The sequence below is a fragment of the Andrena cerasifolii genome, chromosome 3 (assembly GCF_050908995.1).
Source record: "Andrena cerasifolii isolate SP2316 chromosome 3, iyAndCera1_principal, whole genome shotgun sequence".
Lineage (NCBI taxonomy): Eukaryota > Metazoa > Arthropoda > Insecta > Hymenoptera > Andrenidae > Andrena > Andrena cerasifolii.
The window spans coordinates 7,190,127-7,214,069 of NC_135120.1; the positions used below are offsets into that span (position 1 = coordinate 7,190,127).

At 37.9% G+C, this 23,943-nt stretch overlaps 3 protein-coding genes across 5 annotated transcripts in view; 2 read left to right on the forward strand and 1 right to left on the reverse strand.

The window, feature by feature from the left end:
- Elp4 (Elongator complex protein 4) overlaps window positions 1–23,943 on the reverse strand; it is a 315,058-nt gene that overhangs the window by 66,112 nt on the left and 225,003 nt on the right. The window lies entirely within an intron of this gene.
- Svr (Carboxypeptidase D svr) lies at window positions 777–15,740 on the forward strand. 2 transcript variants are annotated; one of them, XR_013084877.1, is made up of 16 exons: window positions 777–1,388; window positions 1,473–1,717; window positions 4,630–4,785; window positions 4,867–5,042; window positions 5,114–5,261; window positions 7,122–7,216; window positions 8,555–9,063; window positions 9,142–9,615; window positions 9,689–9,960; window positions 11,789–11,963; window positions 12,042–12,421; window positions 12,497–12,638; window positions 12,718–14,200; window positions 14,289–14,465; window positions 14,919–15,566; window positions 15,607–15,740. XR_013084877.1 is itself a non-coding variant. In XM_076808482.1 (15 exons), the coding sequence occupies exons 1-15, from the start codon at window positions 930–932 to the stop codon at window positions 15,053–15,055; spliced, it is 5,028 nt and encodes a 1,675-aa protein (XP_076664597.1). In that variant the 5' UTR covers window positions 777–929; the 3' UTR covers window positions 15,056–15,740. The 2 variants fall into 2 exon arrangements, 1 of the variants encoding a protein (XP_076664597.1); XM_076808482.1 differs by having other exon boundaries at window positions 14,919–15,740.
- Window positions 17,956–23,723, forward strand: Cysrs (cysteine--tRNA ligase, cytoplasmic). Of its 2 annotated transcripts, none has more exons than XM_076808534.1 (10): window positions 17,956–18,142; window positions 18,422–18,616; window positions 18,685–19,027; window positions 20,344–20,484; window positions 20,567–20,777; window positions 20,836–21,305; window positions 21,396–21,540; window positions 21,601–21,809; window positions 21,884–22,258; window positions 22,329–23,723. In XM_076808534.1, exons 2-10 carry the CDS (start codon window positions 18,438–18,440, stop codon window positions 22,455–22,457), a joined length of 2,202 nt encoding a protein of 733 aa, XP_076664649.1. In that variant the 5' UTR covers window positions 17,956–18,142; window positions 18,422–18,437; the 3' UTR covers window positions 22,458–23,723. The 2 variants fall into 2 exon arrangements, with proteins under 2 accessions (XP_076664649.1, XP_076664648.1); XM_076808533.1 differs by having other exon boundaries at window positions 17,957–18,138.

Here is a 23,943-nt window from a genome sequence, read left to right on the forward strand (position 1 = left end):
TTAATATTAGTAGTTTACGTTTGTTATTCGTGTGCTTCGCATGCCTGTTTAGAGAACCTTGGAAAAAAACTTGCTTTACTTTTCAACTTCATTTGCCTCCAACTTTCGTCTTTCCCGCCCTTCAGCTCCACTTTCTTTAAAAGGATGATCTAAATTCTAAATGAAACGTTTTGTGTGATGAACACTTTTAACGACGAAGTAGAATAGAAAATATGGAATTGGAATGATATGCATGAGGAGAGGGGGGTGGTGGGGTAGGCGCAAATTCTGCGCTTGCCCTAGGCACTGTTTACACTAAATACGCCACTGGTCAGAGGTAAGAAAATTTTGTATCTAGATTAAAGTTTTAAACAATGGGCATGAGATAAAAAATGTATCCATTAATAGAATGAAGATAATCTGGGGGCTCGATTCTTTTACATGAATAAAGATACGCATATTATCTTTCATTTAGATAGCATTTTTACCTAGATAGTATCCAAGCAGATAGTTCGCATACACACTCAAGTATCCATCGATAGTATCGCTATCTTTCCAATAAAAGATTGTAATTTTTTAATGAACATTTACTTTAAAGGTTTCTAAATCATTTAAAAGCTACTTATTTAACAATTTGGTTGACAGATAGATAATTCGCGATAATTCATTCGGAAACACTTTCAAGAGAGAAGAGAAGACTTTCTTCGTCATGACAGTAAGAATACAGTGGGTAGGGATGTATACGTATATGCATCGTTTACTGTGACATCCCACCCTACTCTGCCATCCCACCCTACTCTGCCCACGCTTGCACTTGCGGACGTCATCAGTATCAGTATGCCATGATACCATCAGTATGCCTCACCGACATTGTGTATGCTGGATCGCGTAGAATGCCTTGTTGAAATTAAGAGCGTTTATCATCCCATTGCATAAATATATTTTCAAATATGGTACGAATAGGTACTACGTATGGTACTTTCCTGTTCCCTTGTCTGCTTATCGGGATTATTAACGGTCTTGCGATAAATACCGAAGAGAAGTTGGACGAAGACTTTATCATTCCTCACTACACAAATTATGAGGAGCTTAAACAGTTGTGCAACTCGTTGGTCCAGAAGTATCCGAATTTAGCGAAAGTGTTCTCTATAGGGAAGTCAGTGGAAGGTAGAGATCTGTTGGTCCTCGAGATTTCTGAGAATGTTAGGGAAAGAAAGCTGGGTGAACCTATGGTGAAATATGTCGCCAATATGCACGGCGATGAAGCTGTTGGCAGAGAATTATTGATTTACCTTGCTCAACACCTCCTGCATAATTATGGTAAAGACGACAGAGTTACAAAGTTAGTGAACAACACTGACATCTACCTTATGCCATCTATGAATCCCGATGGTTTCGAAAAGTCCCAGGTGATGTCCTCCCCTGTTATTCTTTATCCAAGCGAATTGAAGTCGATTTAAGGATCTTTATTAATCCGATGTTTCCCTGTTTAGGAAGGGAAATGCGAATCAAAGAAGGATTTCTCGGGACGCGAGAATGCAAATCATATCGATCTGAACAGAGACTTTCCTGATCAGTTCGACAGAAGAACCAGCCAGCTTCAGAAAGGCATTAATTTGTTAGATGGTCGCCAGAATGAAACTATAGCCATGATGACATGGATCGCAACAGAGCCGTTTGTATTGTCTGGAAATCTTCACGGCGGTGCTGTTGTAGCCAGTTATCCATATGATTCTGGGTAATAACTTGTTGCATATAATTTTATCTTAAATTTTGCAGAGAATACACAGCACACCGTACGAGTAAAGCAAGGATTGAAACGGTTCCGAAAATAACTTTCGAACAGTTATATATCGGTTCTGACTGAAGCAGTTATGAAGAAACGATATTCTGAATAACTGTTATAAGGAACCGAAATAATCCATTTCGGTTACGGTTCTACAGAACCGATAGTATATCGGTTATAACGGTTCTAGAACCGTTATTTTTTCGGTTCCACATCGGTTCTAAAACCGTTATTTTCTCGGTTCTATATCGGTTCTAAAACGGTTCTGGAATTGCTTCTGGCATCGATTTTAGTGGAATTGAAATAAGTAGATACTATGCTTGCAGATTACTGTGTATTAAGAATTTATTTTGAAGAAATATTTCTAAGAAATTCAATAATCTACAAGTTAATCAGAAATGATGTTTCTATTTTATCGCACTGTTTCAACTCTCGGATGGCCGTGCATGGGTTTCTTTTGTCCAAGAGCTTCTCCAAACATCTCAACTCGCGATGATTGGCTTAAGCTAAAAATTGTTTGCGTTAGGCTCGTTTCGGAGTTCAGCGGAGCGTCCGCGCTACGCGTGCGGAGCGAATTATACCTGTACATTGTATAGGAGCATTCGTCCGTATCCGCACCACATGATGACTTTGAAACAAACGCAAGCTTTCACACTTTCACAGTCAAGCGGATTCTGCCGCGGAATAATAAACAGCTACACATCAAAACATTGACGTAGATACGCTACTGAGATGATGGCTAAAGCAAGAAAGGACGTCTGCGTTCAAATTGTGGTGACAAAATAAATCCATGCACAGCCATCGGAGAGTTAAAACAAATACAGTGGCTCACAGCCATAATCGTACACTGTTTAAGATCGCATAACGTTTTTAAAATTGGCCCAAACGACTTGAGTTTTTTTGAGAAGGTAGAAGGATTAGTTTGCTAAGTGACGTGTTTCGTCGTTTTGAAAAAAATGCAATTGGCCAAAGTAGCAAAAAAAAAATAGGAAAAGTCGTTTTTTCAATTTTTTTTGTGCGCCTGTAATGAAAATTCAGAAAACCCGTTTGTAGATTGAAGTTGTATACGTGCCTAAAATTTCATGAAAATCGGTTAACATTGCTTTGAGCTATAAACGCTTAAAAATCAGCGATTCTAAACGTTTATAGCTCAGAGCAACGTTAACCGATTTTCATGAAATTTTAGGCACGTATACAACTTACTTAAATATACAAACAGGTTTTTTGAATTTTCGTTACAGGCTCATAAAAAAAGTTTAAAAAAACGACCCTTTCTATTTTTTTTTGCTATTCCGACCAAGTGCATTTTTTTCAAAACGACGAATTACGTCACTTAGCTAACTAATCTACTACCTTCTAAAAAAAACTCAAGACTTTTGGATTAATTTTAAAAAAGTTATGCGATTTTAAAGAGTGTACGATTATGGCTGTGAGCCACTGTAACAATTTCGTAGGAACGATATAAGAATCAATTTAGGAACCGAAATAAACCGACTCCAGAACCGTTTTAGAACCGATATTGAACCGAAAAAATAACGGTTGTAGAAACGTTATAACCGATATAATATCTGTTCTAGAACCGTAACCGAAATCGATAAAGTCAGAAATTTCGGTTCCTTATAACAGTTATCCAGAATATCGGTTCTTCATAACTGTTTGAAGAACCGAAACCGATATCATAACTGTTTTAAACCCCTGGAGTAAAGGTAAGAAAAAAATGTCATGCAAACATAAGTTCATAAATGCATAAAAAGTTAGAAAAAAGTACGAAATAACATTAAGACTGGTTCTTCATTCAATACTGCTTTTAAGGCGACCTTGACGAGCAAACACAGCCTGCACAAACAGGCTAGGTAAATATCGCCAATCGTTTCAAAGACCAGTCCGTTGTTATTTCCTACTTTTGTTATAACTTTTTAATCCTCGCACACCGAATGCGGGGTCATTTCGACCCGGCCCGTAGCTCGCCTGCTGCAACAGTCGACAATCGTCTTTTCGCTTTAAAATGAACAATGATGAATCGACATTGTCGCATAGTGCAAACGCAATGGATATAGCGTCTCAGTATTGAGTGTAGCAGTAGCAAAGAAAGTGTGCTTAACATTCAGTCCATAATGAGTCATACATTTATGGAAGTTATAGAAAATACAAACGAGCATAACAATGAAATAGTATCATCATCGGATGAAACTGGTAGTTGCACTAGTCTTGTTGAACCAGAACTTCAGAGTTCGGAAGAAAAAATTAAAAAATATACATGATATATGTAGATACATGCAGTGGTGCATTTAAGAAAAAAGGCCCAGGTGGCAAACGTTCTGAGGGGCCCATTTTTTCGGGAAAATGAGGAGGTAGTTTACTAAAAGCGGGCTAAGGGTAGTTGCTCTGAAAGAAATATAGTTTGGATAAAATCATAATTTTTTAACGATGGGGCCCTAGGGGGCCTTCTGGGCTGGGGCCCAGGCGGCAACTGCTCATTGGCCACCCTGTTAAATCCGCCACTGGATACATGTGTGCATGCATATTACATGTATTTATAGTTTCTTCTAGTTTTGTTGAATAAGATATTAAAAAATAATAATATAACGGTAAAAAATAATGACAACAAAATTTATTACAAAACCTCCCTTTAAAATGTACAAATACATCTGAACTTTCACTATGGGTCAAAATGACCCGGCATTCGGACCTCGCCCTCTGCTCAAGCATCCGGTGTCCGAGGGTTAATAACGCATTTATGAGCCTGTGCTTCTATGAATTTTTTTTCTTATTTTTACTCATAGAATATACTGGTTTTGTGGGGAAAATGTTGAACACCCTGCACAGGTTTACGGTACTCACACGATACGAATATTCTTTTCTAGAATTTCAAGAGCTTGCTGCATCGAAAGTAAAAGCCCAGACGACGAGGTATTCAAATATTTAGCTCACGCGTACGCAGACAATCACCCGCAAATGCACGCGGGTAACGCCTGCCCTCCAGAAGTGTTCAGAAATGGTGTCACTAATGGAGCATATTGGTGAGCATAAATGTTCAGACTCATAACTTTAGATGGCTACTATTTTGTAAAGAAAATTTCATTGAAGTTCATCTACTCTAGGTATGAAGTTATCGGTGGAATGCAAGATTTTAATTATGCCCGCTCGAATGCGTTTGAGATAACGTTTGAACTTAGTTGCTGTAAATATCCAAGTGCCTCGACAATGCCGGAGCATTGGAGGATGAACAAGGAATCTCTTGTAAAATATCTTGAGCAAGCGCATATCGGAGTGAAAGGTTACTGTATTCATTAAGAAAATTACGAAATACTACGTAGTAAGATATGCTTATTTGTATTTGCTTCGCAGGTCTTGTAACAGACTCGGACGGTCAGCCTATAGAAGCAGCATCTATCATCGTGGATGGAATAGACCATAATATTTCAACTACAAACCGTGGAGAGTATTGGCGTTTGTTACTGCCTGGAACTTACTCTATTCACGCAGAAGCATGGGGGTGAGTACACTACAACCTTCCTAAACTCGCGTGTTGGTCTCGCAGACCGGCGAATACAAAATTCGCTCATTTTTCAGAAATCATTAATAACCCCGGTCCCCCGCGCCTTGCACTTTCCTAAATAGGGTAATTATTTAGAAGTTTTCCATCCTCACCGATTTCAATGATTTTTGGATATGTTGTTTGTCGGGGACACGATTCTGAACAACTTTTTCCTATACATGTTACCGCCGCTCGACCTTCGTTTCCGAGATATTCGCGAAAAACGTATGCGCCAGTATGGGACAAAACCAGGGTTGCCAGATCAGGCCTGATCTTTTGCCGGAGATTTCAATTTCGTTGAAGATTGCAGTCGACCGGGGGGGCAATAAGAAAACAGGCATCTAAAATTCATTATAATGGGCAAATTCCACTTATGCCCAAATCGCCCGTGCTTTTCATTAAGCTAGATTTCCCTGAAGGCAACGTCAAGAATTTCAAAGTCGATTTTCTCGAAAATGCAGCGCGATATGAAAAAAAGTTACTCCTCCTTTTCGACTTATAACAAGTAAATAAGTCGAGAAAAAGGTATACAATTTTTTGATATTGCGCTTCATTTTCGAGAAAGTCGACTTTGAAATTCTTGACGATGCGTCCAGTCGCGTATAAGGAAATCTACCCTAACGAAACACTCGGGCGATTTAGGCGTAAGTGGAATTCGCCCAATGACTTCTTATAAAGGAGCAATAATAATAATAAAAGTATTATGAATATTTATTAGAATTTGTTACAGATTTTAATAGCTTTTTATTTCTGTATGGCATGCTACACCAGTGCAGTGCCAGTGCGTGCCTGCCGAATTCGCTAATATTCTCTACTCTGCCGGAGATTTTTATTGTGCCTGCCTGAGGCCGGAGACAACGGTTCAAAGCCTGAGACTCCGGCTGTATGCCGAGGATCTGGCAACCCTGGACAAAACAAATGACGAAGCTGACCTTTGTTTTCGAGATATTTGCGAAAAACTTCTTTTGACTTATTCTGACGCATCCCATTCCACTTTCCAACTTGTCCCGGGTATTAGTATTGGTTGGGGCTAGATTAGTGCGGGGGCGCGTAAAGCATGATAGCGAACTGATGTGAGTTTAGAGATTTGAACCAGAAACTTGCGGATGCCCGTCAGCACTCCGACTCATATCGGTTCGCTATCATGCTTTACTCGCCCGCCGCATTAATCTAGCCCCAACCAATACGAATACCCGGGACAAGTTGGAAAGTAGAATGCGATGCGTTGAAATAAATCAATAGAAGTTTTTCGCAAATATCTCGAAAACGAAGGTCGTGCGGCGGTAACATGTATAGGATAAAGTTGTTCAGAATCTTGATCTTGATAACATATCCAAAAATCATTGAAATCGTTGAGGATGGAAAACTTCTAAATAATTACCCTAAATAGTTCTTAGGATGACGACGGTAGCTTTCCGCACACTTTTGTGCGTTACACCCTTTTATACAGATACTTTTCACCCGCGGAATGTGGTTTTAAGTTCAAATTATTGAAGACTGTTTCGGAAGACTAGTAATGAAAGAAACATATATTTTCCAAATTAGTTTGTGCATTTTTTTATTGTATTATAACTCTGAATAAATATCAAAAATTAATTTCATGGAACTATACAGAATAAATATCATATCTTCAACGCGTAAAACACGGTCTCGCAGACCGACGCGAGTCATTATGCAATGAAAAATCACGCGAGTTCGGGAAGGTTTAATCTATAATATGGTATTTTTTATTAAGGTGTGTATCACGTCGCTTCAGTCTAATTATGCGGTTCGATGAGATGAATTTGAACTATCTCACGCTTCCATTCTCAATTTCAGGTATCAACCAAGCGAACGAGTAAGCGTTACCGTAGAACCAGGTGAACCAATCATTGTCAATTTTACTTTAAAACAGGATCTCCTTGACGACCAAGGTAATCAAGATGTAGATCTCCCTCGTATGCTACCACTTTTTAATCAATATCCTGCACTTTATAAACTAATCGTCTCTTACGACGATAGCAACTAGTAATTACTCTTACACACTGTTCATGTACAATATACAACTTTTCGTTATTTATTTATCTGTTTTTTTTTTTTTAAATCAAACTTTATCATTTATGTCTGAGAAAGGCATTTATTTAAAAATCTCAATTACATTCCCTTCATTTGTGTGGAAATTTATTAATTACATTCACGGGCGTATCATTTATAATCGTTTCGTTATATTTCTCTCATTTTCATTTTACAGCACTGATACGATAATATAGCAACACCAGATTATTTGATACTACCTGTCATGTCAACATATTCTATCATAGTTTATATATTTATTAACATAACCGAGCATTGAAAAATACACACAAGGTATGGAGAAATAATATATAAAAATGTTATTACATATCTGCAGGAAAGTAGCTGTTTGAATATCATTTGTTCATGCTTTACTTAAACTATTTCCATGTTAACGAATAAATTGTAAACTGTGATTCATTTTTTATTTAAATGCTCTCTGGTATATAATACGTAATTCTTATGTTAATTGTTACTTGAATGAACAAGCAATATAGTAAATACCTTTGTTTTCTTAAGTATGTTTTTAAAGTTTTAAGTAAACGAAATTTTATTTCGATAAGTATATGTGAAATGAATAGAGATTTTAAAGAGGTTTATTGTTCAGCTTATTTTGGAGGATGTAACGGTAATTTTTGTGCAATGGAATAATGTATAAGAATGTTCAAATATTTTTACTACAAGGTATATGAACATTTAGTCTGTAACATTATTAACAGTGGCAGGAGAATGCAAAACAGTGAATAATGTTTATGGGTATATTTGTAATGCGATGTATAGTATAATACATCTGGATTAATTGTATGATATCTGGAATCAAAAATAAAGTATTGTATTTGCCTGAAACAATGAGTTAGTTTTCTTAAATATGTTCCAGCCTCTTCCTGTGATGTTTTATCCACATAAGTAGCACAGTTTTTTTTTTTTTAAATCACAGTTTTTCGTCTCTCTCTTCCGTTAAGTTTTTATTTTCTCTGTACCTTGTGTTGTGATATATACGTTTAAAGCTTTTAATTCTATATTTTCTTCACGATTTATTTGTAAGCTTCCCCCTTTATGATGTGAAAAATTTATCAGATGTGTTTAAATCTATCTTTTATTTGAGCTCTACCGATTTCATTATCAAGCATGTTAGTCTTGGGATATATTCAAGAGTTCTATGTTGCTTCTGTGTAATTGCTGTATTTCTTTGCACGTAGGAAAATTAAATTTAGACAAAGTTGAGGAAATTATAAGGCCGATAGATGAATATGGATTCTTTCACGATACACAATTCAGACACCATAATTACCTAGCGATGGAGAAATACCTGAAGCGTTTGCATTCAAATTACCCACACATTACGCACCTTTATAACATAGGAGAGTCTGTGAACCATCGTCGATTGTATGTCATGGAAATAACAGAGAATCCTAAAGAGCATAGTCTGAATAAGCCGGAAGTGAAGTACATAGGAAACATGCATGGGAACGAAGTGGTTGGCAGAGAAATTTTATTGTTATTACTGAAGTATCTCTGCGAAGGCTACGAAAGCGACGCAAGAGTCACAAAAATACTTAAAAATGTCAGACTGCACGTAATGCCAAGTATGAATCCCGATGGCTACGAGATTTCCAAGGAGGGAGATGTTTACGGAGGACAAGGGAGAGCGAATGCCCATGGTGTTGATCTCAACCGAAATTTCCCCGATCAGTATGAAATGAACGATGTACGAATCCTAACCCATTAATTATTTAAATCCTTCCTCGTCAATTCTAATTAATATTCATATTTTTGTACATTACAGTATAACAGAGAGCAAGAGCCCGAAACAAAGGCAGTGATGGATTGGATCGCAAAAGTCCCATTTGTACTTTCGGCTAATTTTCATGGAGGAGCATTAGTAGCTAATTATCCATACGACAATGGACCGCAGTATACGCACAATGTTCCAAACCTAAGTCCAGACGATCAGGTTTTCAAAGCATTAGCGCTGGCATATTCCAATGCCCATCCACGTATGCACCTTGGAGAGCCGTGTCCTCCACTTCCAAACGAGCGACTAAACTTACCTAGCGTGCTCGAGGAACGCTTTCCTGGTGGGATCACCAACGGAGCTGCCTGGTACTCCGTCAACGGAGGCATGCAAGATTATAATTACGTTCACAGTAATGCCTTTGAAATCACAGTGGAAGTGGGGTGTACAAAGTTCCCAAATGCAACGGAACTGGCTAACTATTGGCTAGAAAATAGGGAGCCTCTCTTGCGTCTTATTGAAATGGTATTTGCTTTTGCATTAATGTAGCACGTTAACGCACGTGACATTGTAGCCTGAGTGAATCTTTAATTTACAGTCTCGCAAAGGTGTACATGGAGTGGTACGTTCATCTATTGGCACCGCGGTGCCTCACGCTAAAATATCTGTGGATGGAATTAAGCATGATATCTATGCAGCCGACGGTGGGGACTATTGGCGTCTTTTAGTCCCAGGAAAATACAATGTTACGGTCAGCGCAGTAGGGTATGAATCACAGACGCAGAGTGTGATCGTACCAGACGCCAATGTGTTTGGCGCGGGAGAAGTAACAGTGGATTTCACACTTATGCGAGACGACCCTCAACATTGGTATAATCATGCTTTATACACCTACTGTGGCCCGATGGAAAGAAGACAGTTGAAATGTCACAGGGGCAAGAGGGGTTCTTCGCTCGCATTGGCTCCCGCCGCCCGTCTCCCGTTTGCTTACTTTGTATTCCCTTTGATGGGACTTCGAAGCGGTTCCAAGCGCTTCGAAGCGATTCGAACATGATTGGAAGCTTAAAACTCTTGAAAAATGTTGGTCAGCTTCGAAGTCTTGACCAGCTTCGAAGTCTCGAAACTCTTGGTTCGACACCTTGGTTCGGTACCCCGTGGCGAGGACAACACTCCCCAGTGCCTCACCAAATTTTATGACTTTCGACCCTCGAAGGGGTTTGAATACCATTAAAAAGTGAGAAATGTCTAGGATTTCCGAATTTCTCGTCAGATCTTTGCGAAAACGACGCCAATCGATTCCTTATGTTTCGCCGACTATAATGAAGGAAATTCCATGAAAAATCGAATTATATCATTTGAAGTTGACTTCGTTAAAAATAGTCCGATTTACATGAAATTTGTTATGATTTTCATTGTAAAAACATAAGGAATCCATCGGTACCACTGCCATATCGATACGGTACAGAGTAAAGAATTTCTTAATACGCTGCAATGAATATTTCACATTTTCACCCTGGACTGCGGGGTGCCGACCTCAATTTGCTGCGGTCAGCCGAGGATTCATACCTGTTTCAGAAATAAAATAATTCTTTATTCTTTATCGTATCGATATGGAAGTGACACCGATGGATTCCTTGCGTTTTTCCCATGAAAACCATACCAAATGTCATGTAAATCGGACTATTTTCAACAAAGTTAGCTTGAAATTATGCAAATCAATTTTTTATGTAATTTCCTTCAATGTGCTCCGAAATGCGTCGTTCTTGGTGTTAGTTTCATCGGCGAAACATAAGGAATCGATTGGCACCGTTTTCGCAGAGATCTGATGAGAAATGCGGAAACGGGACATTTCGCACTTCTTAATAGGTACTCCAACCCCTCCGAGGGTCGAAATCCATAACTTAGGAAAGGCACCACGGAGGGTTGACCTCGTCACGGTTGACCAGGCGGCATGTCTTTGATCAGGCGCACCGAGAGGATCACCCTGTATGTACATACGGGTCCGAAACCGACGAAGGTTTCGAAACAAGAGTTTCGAGACTTCGAAGCCGATCAAGACTTCGAAGTCGAAAAGACTTTTCTAGAGCTTCGAATCATGTTCGAAGCGCTTCGAAGTTTTCGTCATATATGTAAATTCGAAGCGCTTCAAATCCCATCACTAGATATACTATTCGGACCTGATATTCGGACCCTAGAGTTTCTCCACCGACTTCTTTCCATCGGGGCACAGTATTTCATAATCATAAAAGTAGGGAATATTGTGATGTAACTTTTATCAAAATTGAAATTTCCAGAATAATGATATTCATGTATCATGTTAAAAAGGATCATATTTTATAAGGAATGATAAGAATTTCGTTTTATGAAGAAATTTAAAAGCTCTACAAGACATTAAGTAAATATTTTAATGTTTCATAAAGTATATGCAGAACATAACAGAGTGAATTATAATGTTACTTTACTAGAGATATAATATATAGATACGATTACAAAGATGTTTTATATTATACGATGGTTTCATTTTTTTTTTTTATTATTGCCTTAAGCATTTTGAAGAAACATTGATTTGTTTATGGAATAGTTATATTTCTGTATTAATTTCCTTCAATTTTTAATTGGATGTTCATACCAACTATGTGTACATTATATTATTTATAAAAAACATGGTATATCTAAAGGATATAAATTCCTATTTCAGGTCTTCCGCATATGATTTTCGATTAATACCAAATTTGCAGAATGTGTATTTAAAGAATGCCGAATTAAGTGCAAGATTTAGTCAATTAGAAAATAATCAACTGAACGTTGCAGAATTTCAAGCTGGAGAGTCGTTAGATAGCATGGCCATCCATTCGTTAAAGATTACGCGCGATGTAAGCGTCCTCTTTAAACTTTTACACGCCATTTATTACGTTTACATAGATTACTTAAAATATCATGATTTTTGGCAGATGGGAGGGCCGGAAGAAAATAAATTTCATATCGGTCTGATCGGAGGACTGTTCGCTTCTCAACCAGTGGGCAGAGAAGTTCTGTTACGATTAGCGACTCATATTCTTATGGGAAACCAAATCGAAGATCCTCCTATACAGAGGATATTGAATAATACTGTTTTACATTTTCTTCCTGGCGTGGATCCAGGCTTCGATAACATAGTAAATATTCAAGATTGTAATCCAATGAAGAGTGGTGAAATAGGTGAAAAGCTACTACAAAAAGATAATACTGGGTCCGATGAAGCAAATAGAGTTACTAACGCATTTAAGAAAATATTATCTAACGAAGGATATGACGTAGTCGTTATACTAGGCAGTGGATCGCTTAAAGTCAGGTATTGGAAAATTCAAGCTATTCGCGTTTGAAATAATCCTTAAAAGTATCTCGTTTAATTCTCTTTCTCCTTTAGCTATACAGACAATAATTTGAATGTATATAAAACTCTAGCCGAAAATTATGAACATTCGCTGCATAAAGGGACATGCAATTTCCTGAATAGCGAAGTAAAAGACGTGCAGGATTACATTCAACATACATATAACATACCTGTAGTAAGTAGCATATATCTATAGATTTATGATTGTAGTACGAATTGCTGCATATTGCTATAATCAATCATGATACTTTTAGATAAGCATCAACTTGTCCTGCTGCAAGTACCCACCCGCAGAATCTATTTCAATTATTTGGCGTGAGAATTTGTTACCCCTGAAGCGGCTTATTCAAAGCCTGGCGACTGGTATTCGCGGAGTGGTAACGGATACTAATGATGTTCCTCTAAGAGAGGCTGTCGTTCAGATCGGAGCAAAAACTTATCAAGTTTCAAAGAATATGGCATACTTCAAAATTCGCCTCCTTCCAGGCGAATACATATTGAAATTCTTCTGCAAAGGTTACGTCGAGCAGTCCATGAAAGTTACCGTGCTTGACGAAAGCATAACTGACATTAATGTGAAAATGCCGAAACGTCGTATAAATGAAACGAAACATCAAAGCTACAGTGAAGATCCAGAGCCGAATGTTGTGAACCAAGTTCTAACCGAACTGAATGACAAATATTCGCGATTATCAATTTTACACACTATTGGGAAGTCGAAAGAGGGTATTCGAATAATGTGTTTAGAAATCGGCGTTGAAAATAATTATAAACGCGTAGGTCGACCGTCTGTTGCTTTTGTGGCTGGCATTTCGAATGGCGTGCCTGTAACGTCCAAAGTTCTATTGCATTTTGCGACGTATCTACTGGAGCATTATAGGAAAGATACAAGTATTACGAACTATTTGGACAAATATACAATATACATCGCTCCAGATTTATCCCAAGTTTCTAACAATAACGAATCTTGCTCTTCGTTCATTATGGGCGATCTACGATTTCCTATTAATGACGTACTAACTAGCGAGGCGAGTACGATAATTAATTGGTTCAAGAAGATGAACGCGATGATAGCAGTGAATCTGAATATCGGTTCGCAACATATTGAAATTCCGTTTGCGGGAAATTATGGAAAAATGTCCGGTAATGCGTATGAAACTGATGACGAAGTTATACTGCAAGAACTTGGATCACTGTATACAAAGAATAATATCAATATGACTTCGAACAATTCGAATTGTAATCAAGATTTCAATGTGAATAGTAATGGTGTCATTCACGCTGGATTGGGTCTCGGTGGGAAGAGAGAGGATTCCTTGATAGATTACCTTTATCTGAATACAAGTACTCTGATGATAGACGCGTATGTTACTTGTTGCGACACAGACGACTCGAAGAATGTGTGGGAGGATAATAAAGCTAGTTTACTAGCTATGGTCGAGAAGCTTAGGGATGGAGTGAAAGGATATGTCCTTAATAAAAATAACGAGCCAACAGAAAATGCTGTTTTATCTCACAACAAATCGGCGCACCATATCAAAAGTGGAATAAATGGAGCTTATTGGATTCTACTTCAACCTGGCACTCATGTTATAATTGCCCAAGCACCCGGATATATTCAACAGACTAAAGTTTTCACCACGCCCGATGTACATAATATTTTGAACCTAATATTTAAATTACGATATAACGACACGTTCCTGGGGATGCAAAGAATGGTCTTTATCATACTCATAAGTAAGATATTAGATACTGCTTAGATTAATCAACTATTTTTATTACATTACATTTTAAGCGGAACTAATCGTAAATTATACTCCCGCAGGTGCTATATGTTTAGGATTTGTTGCCTGCGCTATATTCATCTGCGCGCATTGTCAGTCTTCCAAGCAGCCGCAAAAAGCTAATCGAAATGGATATGCGTTCAGTTTACTCAAAGATGGTGCAAGTTTCTTTGACGACGATGAAAAGGAAATTGAAATATTTAGAAGGCCACTAAACGGTACATCCTGTTCCAATAATTATCGTACCATTAGTTTTTTTTAATATAAAGCAGGCTTGGGAATTAAGTGAACGTGGCGGCCGATTTTCAGAGACAACGCCTCCTTTCTCCCGCCGCGCATTTTGGCCCCCGCGGCGGCCGAGGTGCTTGGAGAACCTCAGGCCCGTGCTGTATGAACCGCGCGTGGCGGAATGGGGCGACATTGTATCAATAGGTTTCCACAGCGTCCCAGAGAGCACGATTCTCGATGCGTTTTTGTTTTGTCAACGCGCCACGCGCGGTTCACGTGGTCCGGGCCTGAGGCGCTCCAAGCACCTAGGCCGCCGCGGGGGCCAAGACGCGCGGCGGGAGAAAGGAGGCGCTGTCTCTGAAAATCGGCCGCCGCGTTCACTTAATTCCCAAGCCTGATATAAAGTATATTATACTTTTTATTGGTAATTCATATTCTTTCAGGGCAAATGGAAAAAGATGAAATTACAAAACCATACTTCGATGATGATAATGTATCCAGCTCTGATGATGCCAGTGATTTAGAATTCATTAGGCCAGCTCAAGAATTCGAAGACAGAACATTATTAGAGAATAGATAGTGTACTTTACAAATGAGAAAGTTCTATGTTAAATTATATGAAAAACGTGAAATCTAAAGAAAGAAAGTAGTCGCCTTCGATTATCTCGTTCACCTGCCACTTCAAGAACTTATTTAGGATGTAAACGATAAGGAGCGTCCTTACTGCCTACCTGGCACAATAACATTAAAATAAGAAACACTGTAATATAACTTTTTCTAAAGTATAGATATTTTAACGATTATGTCTACACGGTGATAGCGAAGCGTTTTATTGAAATTATGTACTTACTACTTTGCTAGAATTAAATCGAGATAAAGAGATAGAGTTTCTAGGTACAAGACGAGTTGTACTTAAAGTAATGGAAGAGGGCAAAGCAGGATATGTATAAGTTAAATGTGTACGTATTTGAAAGTCTATATGAATTCTATTCCAAGGCGAAGAAGATATGTTTAAAAGGTGTAACCAGTATTTTTATACGTAAAACAGAATCAATTTATGCAACAATGCTGTATACATTCCAGTGACTTTTGTATGCTATTTACATGCGACTTGTAATCGATTCAGCGCAGCAAATTATTGCGAACATTGAATTTGCAAAACAAATCTTTTATGGACATTGACTGTTACCTTTAAAAGCTATTATAGCGCTAGATCTTTACACATATAACATTTTGATGCGTATTATTAAAAAATTTTTAATGTACTTATAGGCAGTTTGACTAATTTTTACTTATCACTTTTTCTATCCTTAGTGCTGAAAGGGAATATTTATTGTAACGACGTATAGCATACGCTTCGTTAAGAGAACACATATGATTTAAACGTAATCTAATTTTCTTGCGTATATATATATATATATATATATATATGCGCTCAAATTATTGAGGACTTATTTTAGATTATTTTTGACGAATGATTTAATTTAAGAATGAAAGACTATAAATGTGACGTTCACAATTTTCCATAATCGAACGCATATCTTTAGTGGAATAAGGTGTAATGTAAGTTAAGTTAAAGAGAAGTATTATTTTCATAGGGAATAATGATAAAATTACTATTATTACACATTATCTTTGATAATGTATGTTATCGGGTTGTGATGCTGTTAATTACATATGTACATGTATAGTAGTAACAGGCTTGTAGTTCTGATGTGGCTAAGCAACCAAAACTTGAAATAAAAGGAGTATATGAATAGAGAAGCGAACGATTGCGTTTCTTATTATAGAATATCTAGCTGAATGCATTATAAATATTATCGGCAGAGTACTCAAATTGATGCAGAATCCTTTTACCGCCATAATTTGAACTCCCGCGATTTATAACGAATTTGGTAACTCGCGTGACTCTGCACTGGTGCCAGAAAATGACTTGGATTGGTTGTTTCTGATAGAAACGAAGATAGCTCTATAAGAATCAACCAATCCAAGTCATTTTTTGGCACTAGTGCAGAGTCAGTGCGAGTTATCGAATTCGCTGTTAGTGATCCTCTAGAGAGTGATCGGAACAACGTGTATCGTATCGATATTTCGTATCGATACGTATTGACAGTCCAAGTATCGATACAACTGATATATCGGAGACGAAGTATCGATATCACCGGTATCGATACGTACGTATCGGCCCATGTATTCTTGCCGCCATTTCATGACCTTTTTTTTACATACCATGCACAATATTAATTACAACTCAAGTTAAAAAAATCACAATCACGGTCGTGATTTAACTTCAATCACCACCATGATTGTGATTCTGCGATCACTGTGATAAATCACTGTTAGTGATTTTGCACTCCATCCCTACCTATGGTGTCGGCGTGGTGCCCCGGGTGTCCGCGTGCGTGCTGCGGCGCGGTTGTATCGATATCGATATTCATAGATAAGTATCGATACAGCAATATATCGTTACATTAAGTATCGATACAGCAATATATCGTTACATTAAGTATCGATACAATGTATCGATGTATTGGTTGGAAAGTATCGATATTCCGATATATCGATGTATTGGTTGGAAAGTATCGATATTCCGATATATCGATGTATTGGTTGGAAAGTATCGATATTCCGATATATCGATACTGTATCGCCATCACTAAAGTAGTGTTGCGGGGCCGGCTGGGAATTCTGACTGTTTGAGGGAATTTCAATGTGCTCCGATGTCCGTGGAACCCAAAAGGGTTCTGCTCGCGAATCGTGCGAAGTTGGTTGAACAAGGCAATTTGAACGAATAACTTTGAACGAAATAAAGATTATTGAACTGAACTAAATTTATTTATTGAATATTAACCAGAACTATTAAGAAACGAACAAAGATATTTAAAGATTTATCAAAGATTGGACTTTATTATAACACGTCCGTGCCTTTACAACGTCGGTGATGAATTGCGAGGCGAAGAAACAGGCTTCTTCGTTCGTTCGTTCCTCTTTCTTTCTTTAAAAAACATTGTTTTCGAGCGATAAGGAAGAAGGCGAAGACAAATTTCAAATGTAATAAACTTCATCCTTAACTCTTTAAAGTTCGAACTTCGCGCTTTAAGAACTTGCGCTAAACGCCGCTAGGGTGAGGATCGCAGCTTGCAACAGTAGACAGAGAAAGAAACTGTAAAAAAGAAAGGGATTGAAATACGGATAGAAAGAGATAGATAAACAATCAGCTTGGAAAGCAGACGATTTAATGAATGTTTAGGTTATGTTATTTCCGGTTTTGTTCCAAAATGACTGCGGTTATACCGATCACTCCCTAGAGGATCACTAATAGCATCCAATTGGTCGACGAGTGCCACATGATAGCATCCAATTGGTCGTTTACTAACCGGGACTTTAATCGGAGGTGAAGATATCGGGCATTAGCCGCCGGCGCCAGATAAAGAAATATCTACGGTTCCGTCAAGTCCCGTCAAGTCCCGTCAATTCTATAGCAAATTAATCATGTTTAACTTCGTTTTTTCGAAAGTGAAGCAGAGGTTAGGTTAGGAGTGATTCATAATGCAAATTTTAAATTTAATAACGCTAGATAGAGACCGTTCGAGTAACTGACGATACGGCGTATCGCTACAGCCAATTTTAATCAGCACATTGCAGGAAGGATAATAGCGGCAGGTTTGTACGCCTGATATTCGAACATATGTATTCCGTAAAACTATGCACAAAGAAATAAGGAAAAGTCGGCAACACAGCCACGGACACGTGATGATTGTTTAACAATCTTTTCTGCACTTTGTTTTTAGAATTTCTCTTCCTCACAGTATTGTAACTCAATAAGATATTTTTAAGTAAAATAGTTCAGAGATTTTAGAAGAGAAGGATCACTACACAGTCTTTAATTGTACAGGTCTTTGCCCAAACATCGGTATGACTTAATACTGTCTTTAGATTTCCCCAGATACCTTGCATCAGAAATGTCGAAGCGGACGCAGCCAGCGTGGGCCGCGCCGCAGAAGAAGAACACTTCGGTCCTGAAGTTATACAATAGTTTAACTAGGGAGAAAGAAGTATTCGTTCCTCAGTTCGGAAACCGCATATTGTGGTACAGCTGTGGGCCTACTGTGTACGATGCGTCGCATATGGGACACGCCAGGTAATTCAAACTTGTTCGCGAGGCGCTATAATTTTAAAACACACATCTATTATTTTCTTTCATTCTAGGTCATATATATCTTTTGATATATTGAGGCGTGTGTTATCCGATTACTTTGGACATGATATTTTGTACGTAATGAATATTACTGATATAGACGATAAAATCATAAAGAGAGCCAGACAGAATTATTTGTATGAGAAATACGTAGAGGAAGCTCGTACTCTCGACGAAGTTCTGGACGACGCCAAAAGTGTGATGTGTTCTTTCGAGAGCACAGTGAGAAACCCAAACGATCCAGATAAGAAGGCTATGGTGCAGAAAATGTTGCACGATGTTGAGAAGGCGATTGAGAATCTTAACGATGCGGTGAAATCGAAAGATATGGCCAAGATTACAGAGTTTCAAGAGGTATGCACTAGGGTGGCTCTTATTTACTCATGGTAAAAATTTGTTTCAAGATTTTATTCGGGGCACCCTCCAGAACAGTTCCAAATAATTAAAAAAAAATCCGTGTAAAGTTTGGGCTCGATCGGATAATGGGAAGGGGTGCCCTTGGACCCTTAAACGTTTAAATCATTATTTAACAGCTCGCGAAGTCGATTTTATATAATATCCTCCAAGTTATGGAGTATATAAAAAAATATGTCAAACAAAAGTTGTAGATCCGGACAAGGAGCATCTTTTATGTTCTATTACTTTTTCTCGTACGACAAACGGTTTTCGAAAAAAGTCCGAAAAACTAAAAAAAACAATTTTTTCTCCTCAAATTTTGAAAGTAAAATGCTTCTAGAACACTTTTTATTTATGAAGGCGAACAAAAAAATGGAATTTTTATTTTCGAGGTCTATTTTTTAAACATTTAAAGGGGGTGCATATACCGAAATATGCGAAAAAGATAAAAAAAAATTTTAATCTTCAGTGTTTGATGTCATGAATTTTTCCTGAAAATTTTGGTCCCATTTTTTTATCTTCGCATATTTCGGTATATGCCCCCCCTTAAATGTTTAAAAAATAGTACTCGAAAATAAAAATTTCAGTTTTTTGTCCGCCTTCACAAGTAAAAAGTATTCTAAAAGCATTTAAACTTTAAAAATTTGAGGAAAAAAGTTTTTTTTTTTAGTTTTTCGGACTATCATTATGCCTGACTAATTCAGATGAATGTGACCATCTTCACAAAAAAAATTTAAAAAATTCTTTTTTTATAAAATCAGAATTTAAATTTCGGGCGAAGCCGAGTAGTAAAGCTAGTATTATATCAAATCGAAAATATAAATAAAAAGTGTTCTAGAAGCATTTAAACTTTCAAAATTTGAAGAAAAAAATTGTTTTTCTTTAGTTTTTCGGAGTTTTTTCAAAAACCGTTTGTTGCACAAGAAAAAGTAATACAACATAAAAGATGCTCCTTGTCCGGATCTGCAACTTTTGTTTGACATATTTTTTTTTTAATCGATAACTTGGAGGATATTATATAAAATCGACTTCGCGAGCTGTTAAATAATGATTTAAATGTTTAAGGGCCCAGGGGCACCCTTTCCCGTTATCCGATCGAGCTCAAACTTTACACGGATTTTTTTGTAATTATTTGGAACTACTCTGGAGGGTGCCCCGAAGAAAATTCAAAAGTCGAAAATAAGAGCCACCCTAGTATGCACACTTTATCTGTATTATCAGCTCGTTAGCAGTAAATGTTCAAGTACTGATGACATTAATCTTTATGGACGTAGCTGCTTTTGAAGAAGGCGCGAGATCCTCTGGCGGAATGGTTGGACAAGAAGGAGGGAGCGACCGTCACGGAACACTCGATATTCAACAAGCTGTCGCAGCATTGGGAGTCGGAGTTTCATAAAGATATGGATGCTTTGAATGTAGGATTGGATAAAATCGTGAATTTCATTACATACTAAACTTAAAGTAAAAAGGCATAAAAATACGAATAACTCTTCTTAGGTGTTACGACCAAATGTTTTAACAAGGGTTAGTGAATATATTCCCGAGATAATAGCATTTATTGAAAAGATCATAGAAAATGGGCTTGCGTATGAGAGTAACGGCTCTGTGTATTTCGATGTCGCTACTTTTGACAAGCAAGACAAGCATTATTACGCTAAACTGGTTCCAGAAGCGTACGGAGATGCGTCCAGTTTACAAGAAGGAGAAGGTAACGATTGTATTTCTGTTTCGTTGTCCGATTTTAATTGGAAACTTTTATCTATTAGGGGACTTGAGTGTCGCGGAGGTGTCTGAAAAAAGATCGCCGATAGATTTTGCTCTTTGGAAGAGTTCCAAGGGCGGGGAGCCGTGGTGGGATAGCCCTTGGGGTAAAGGACGACCAGGTTGGCACATAGAGTGCTCAGTTATGGCATCTATAATTTGCGGAGAGAGTTTAGACATTCACACTGGCGGAGTGGATTTGAAGTTCCCGCATCATGATAATGAAATAGCACAAGCAGAGGCGTATTTCAATAATTCCGATTGGGTTAGATATTTCCTTCATTCTGGCCATCTAACCATAGCGGGCTGTAAAATGTCAAAATCTTTAAAAAACTTTATTACCATACAAGATGCATTGAAGAAACATTCCGCGAGGCAGCTCAGGCTTGCGTTCCTTTTGCATTCGTGGAAAGACACGTTAGATTACAGTGATAATACACTGAACATGGCTATTCAATACGAGAAGTTCTTAAACGTATGTAAAATGACGATGTTACGTATCTCATAAATTCCCGACTCAACGATATCGTAGAGCACATGTTTTATTATAAAGTTCTCATTTTAGGAATTCTTCTTAAACGTAAAGTGCGAAATTAGATCTTTAGGTTCGCATACAAATATTAATACTTTTTCCAAATGGACAGATTCCGAAATGGAATTAAATGAACATTTTTGCGACGCGAAGGATTCTGTGCATAATGCATTGTGCGGTATGTTTGCAACTGGTTGTACATTGTAAAATGTAAGTCTTAACGTATATTCCGTTACAGATAATATAGACACAAGAAGCGCGCTTGACGCAATTAGAGATCTTGTGTCGCATTGCAACATTTATATGAAACAGATTAAACAGCCGAACACATTGTTGCTTAGAGACGTTGCGGTTTATATAACGAAAATGTTTATTGTTTTTGGCGCAATATCGTCCTCGCACGAGAACATTGGGTTCCCAGTGGACGATAAGATTACAAATTCGAATGTATGTTTCATGCCTCTTCTTTCTCTCTGCAATTTATAACATGGATATTTTCTTTATGGATGTTATTTAATCAGCTCGAAGACACTGTTATGCCGTATCTGGAGGTTCTGGCGAATTTCCGAGAGAAAGTGAGGAATCATGCTAAAGCATTGAAGGCAGACACTATTCTCAAGGAATGCGATAAATTACGCGACGACATTTTACCAAATATTGGAGTGCGTTTAGAAGACAGCAGCGAAGACGTTTGTAAAGTTAAGCTAGTGAACAGAGAAGAGCTTATGAGGGAAAAGGACACTAAAAGGAAACTAGAGCTAGAAAAATCATTGGAGAAGGAAAGAAGGAAGGCGGAAGCCGCTGCGGCAGCTGCGGCGAAAGAAGCGCAAAGAAGAATCCCTCCCTCCGAGATGTTCAAGCTGGAACAAGATAAATATTCTCGATTTGATAGCAACGCAAGTAAACCATGTACGAATTAGTACAAGTTCCTTGATCAGCATACTTTACAAACCATTCTCTTTTCAGGGTCTGCCAACCCACGACGTCGGTGGTAAGGAGATCACCAAAGGACAGGCAAAGAAACTGCAAAAGTTACAGCAAGCACAAGAGAAAAGATACAACGAGCATCTTGCTTCCATTCAAAACGGCGCGTAACATTTTCCTCCGGCGTATAGTATTATTTCGCGCATTAAAGCACAATCAACTAACGAAGCTGTTGATCTCATGCGCGGTATGAGGAATATTTATTTTCGCGTTGATTTTGTATTATTACATTATTCATTAATTTATTATTGCTTGCACCAGGGCCGTTCCTGGGTTTTGGCCGCCCAGGTGCAAAAACAATATTGCCGCCCTTATTAATTTAATATTTTTTAATTAAGAATTTGACACGCAGTGTTTACTTTTATATCTATACAGTGGCGGACGAAAGAAAGTTTACAACTTTTAAAATCGCGTAACTTTTTTAGAATTGATCCAAACGACATGAGTGTTTTTTGAGGAGCTAGAAGGATTAGTTTGCTAAGTGACGTGTATCGTCGTTTAGAAAAAAGTGCAATTGGTCGGAATAGCAACAAAAATAGTAAAGGTCGTATTTAAACTTTTTTTTGAGCCTGTGATGAAAATTCAAAAAACTCGTTTGTAGACTGAAGTAAGTTGTATACGTGTCTAAAATTTAATTAAAATCGGTTAACCTTGCTCTGAGCTACAAACCTTAATTCCCGCAATCAGCGATTTTTCACCTTATTCTGCGATCTTTAAGCGTTTATAGCTCGGAGCAACGTTAACCGATTTTCATGAAATTTTAGACACGTATACAACTTACTTCAATCTACAATCGAGTTTTTTGAATTTTCAGTACCGGCTGAAAAAAAGTATAAAAACCAACCTTTACTATTTTTGTTGCTATTCCGACCAATTGCATTTTTTTTTCAAAACGACGAAACACGAAGTAGCAAACTAATTCTTCTAGCTTCTCAAAAGAAAAATCTCATGTCGTTTGGAATAATTCTTAAAAATTTATGCGATTTTAAAATTTGTAAATTTTCTTTCGTCCGCCACGGTATATACATAATTTTAAACAGTTATCATGAAACAGTGTTTCGATTATTATTCTTATCAGTCAAAACTTTACATATAACAAACGACCTACGGCCGCCCTTAAGTTTGACCGCCCAGGTGCGGCGGCACCTTCCGCACCCCCGCCAGGAACGGCCCTGGCTTGCACGGAGATGCAACGTCGTGCATATAATGTTTATACCGATGCTGATGTTTGCACGGTATTTAATTAAACGGAGCAACGTTACTCCTGCATTTCTCTGGAATCGTACGATTAACACAGTGACCGTACTTACGCAATGACTTATGTAAACACTTATATAAATACTTGCATAATAAATTTCTACACCGATGCTTACTAAACTGTGTACGAATTCGTGGAAGCACGAGGACCGGGTGCCTAAAGCAGAAACAGAGAACATCACTGCCCGGACGGGAGAATCGTCATTCCGAATCGCGATGACACTCGGGCGGCGCGTCGTCATCGGGCTGGAGCGTCCTGAAACAAAATAAACCTCGCACGTCTCCATCCCACCGGATGGACGTGACACGTGATGCTGTCCATTATTAAAGCATAATACCC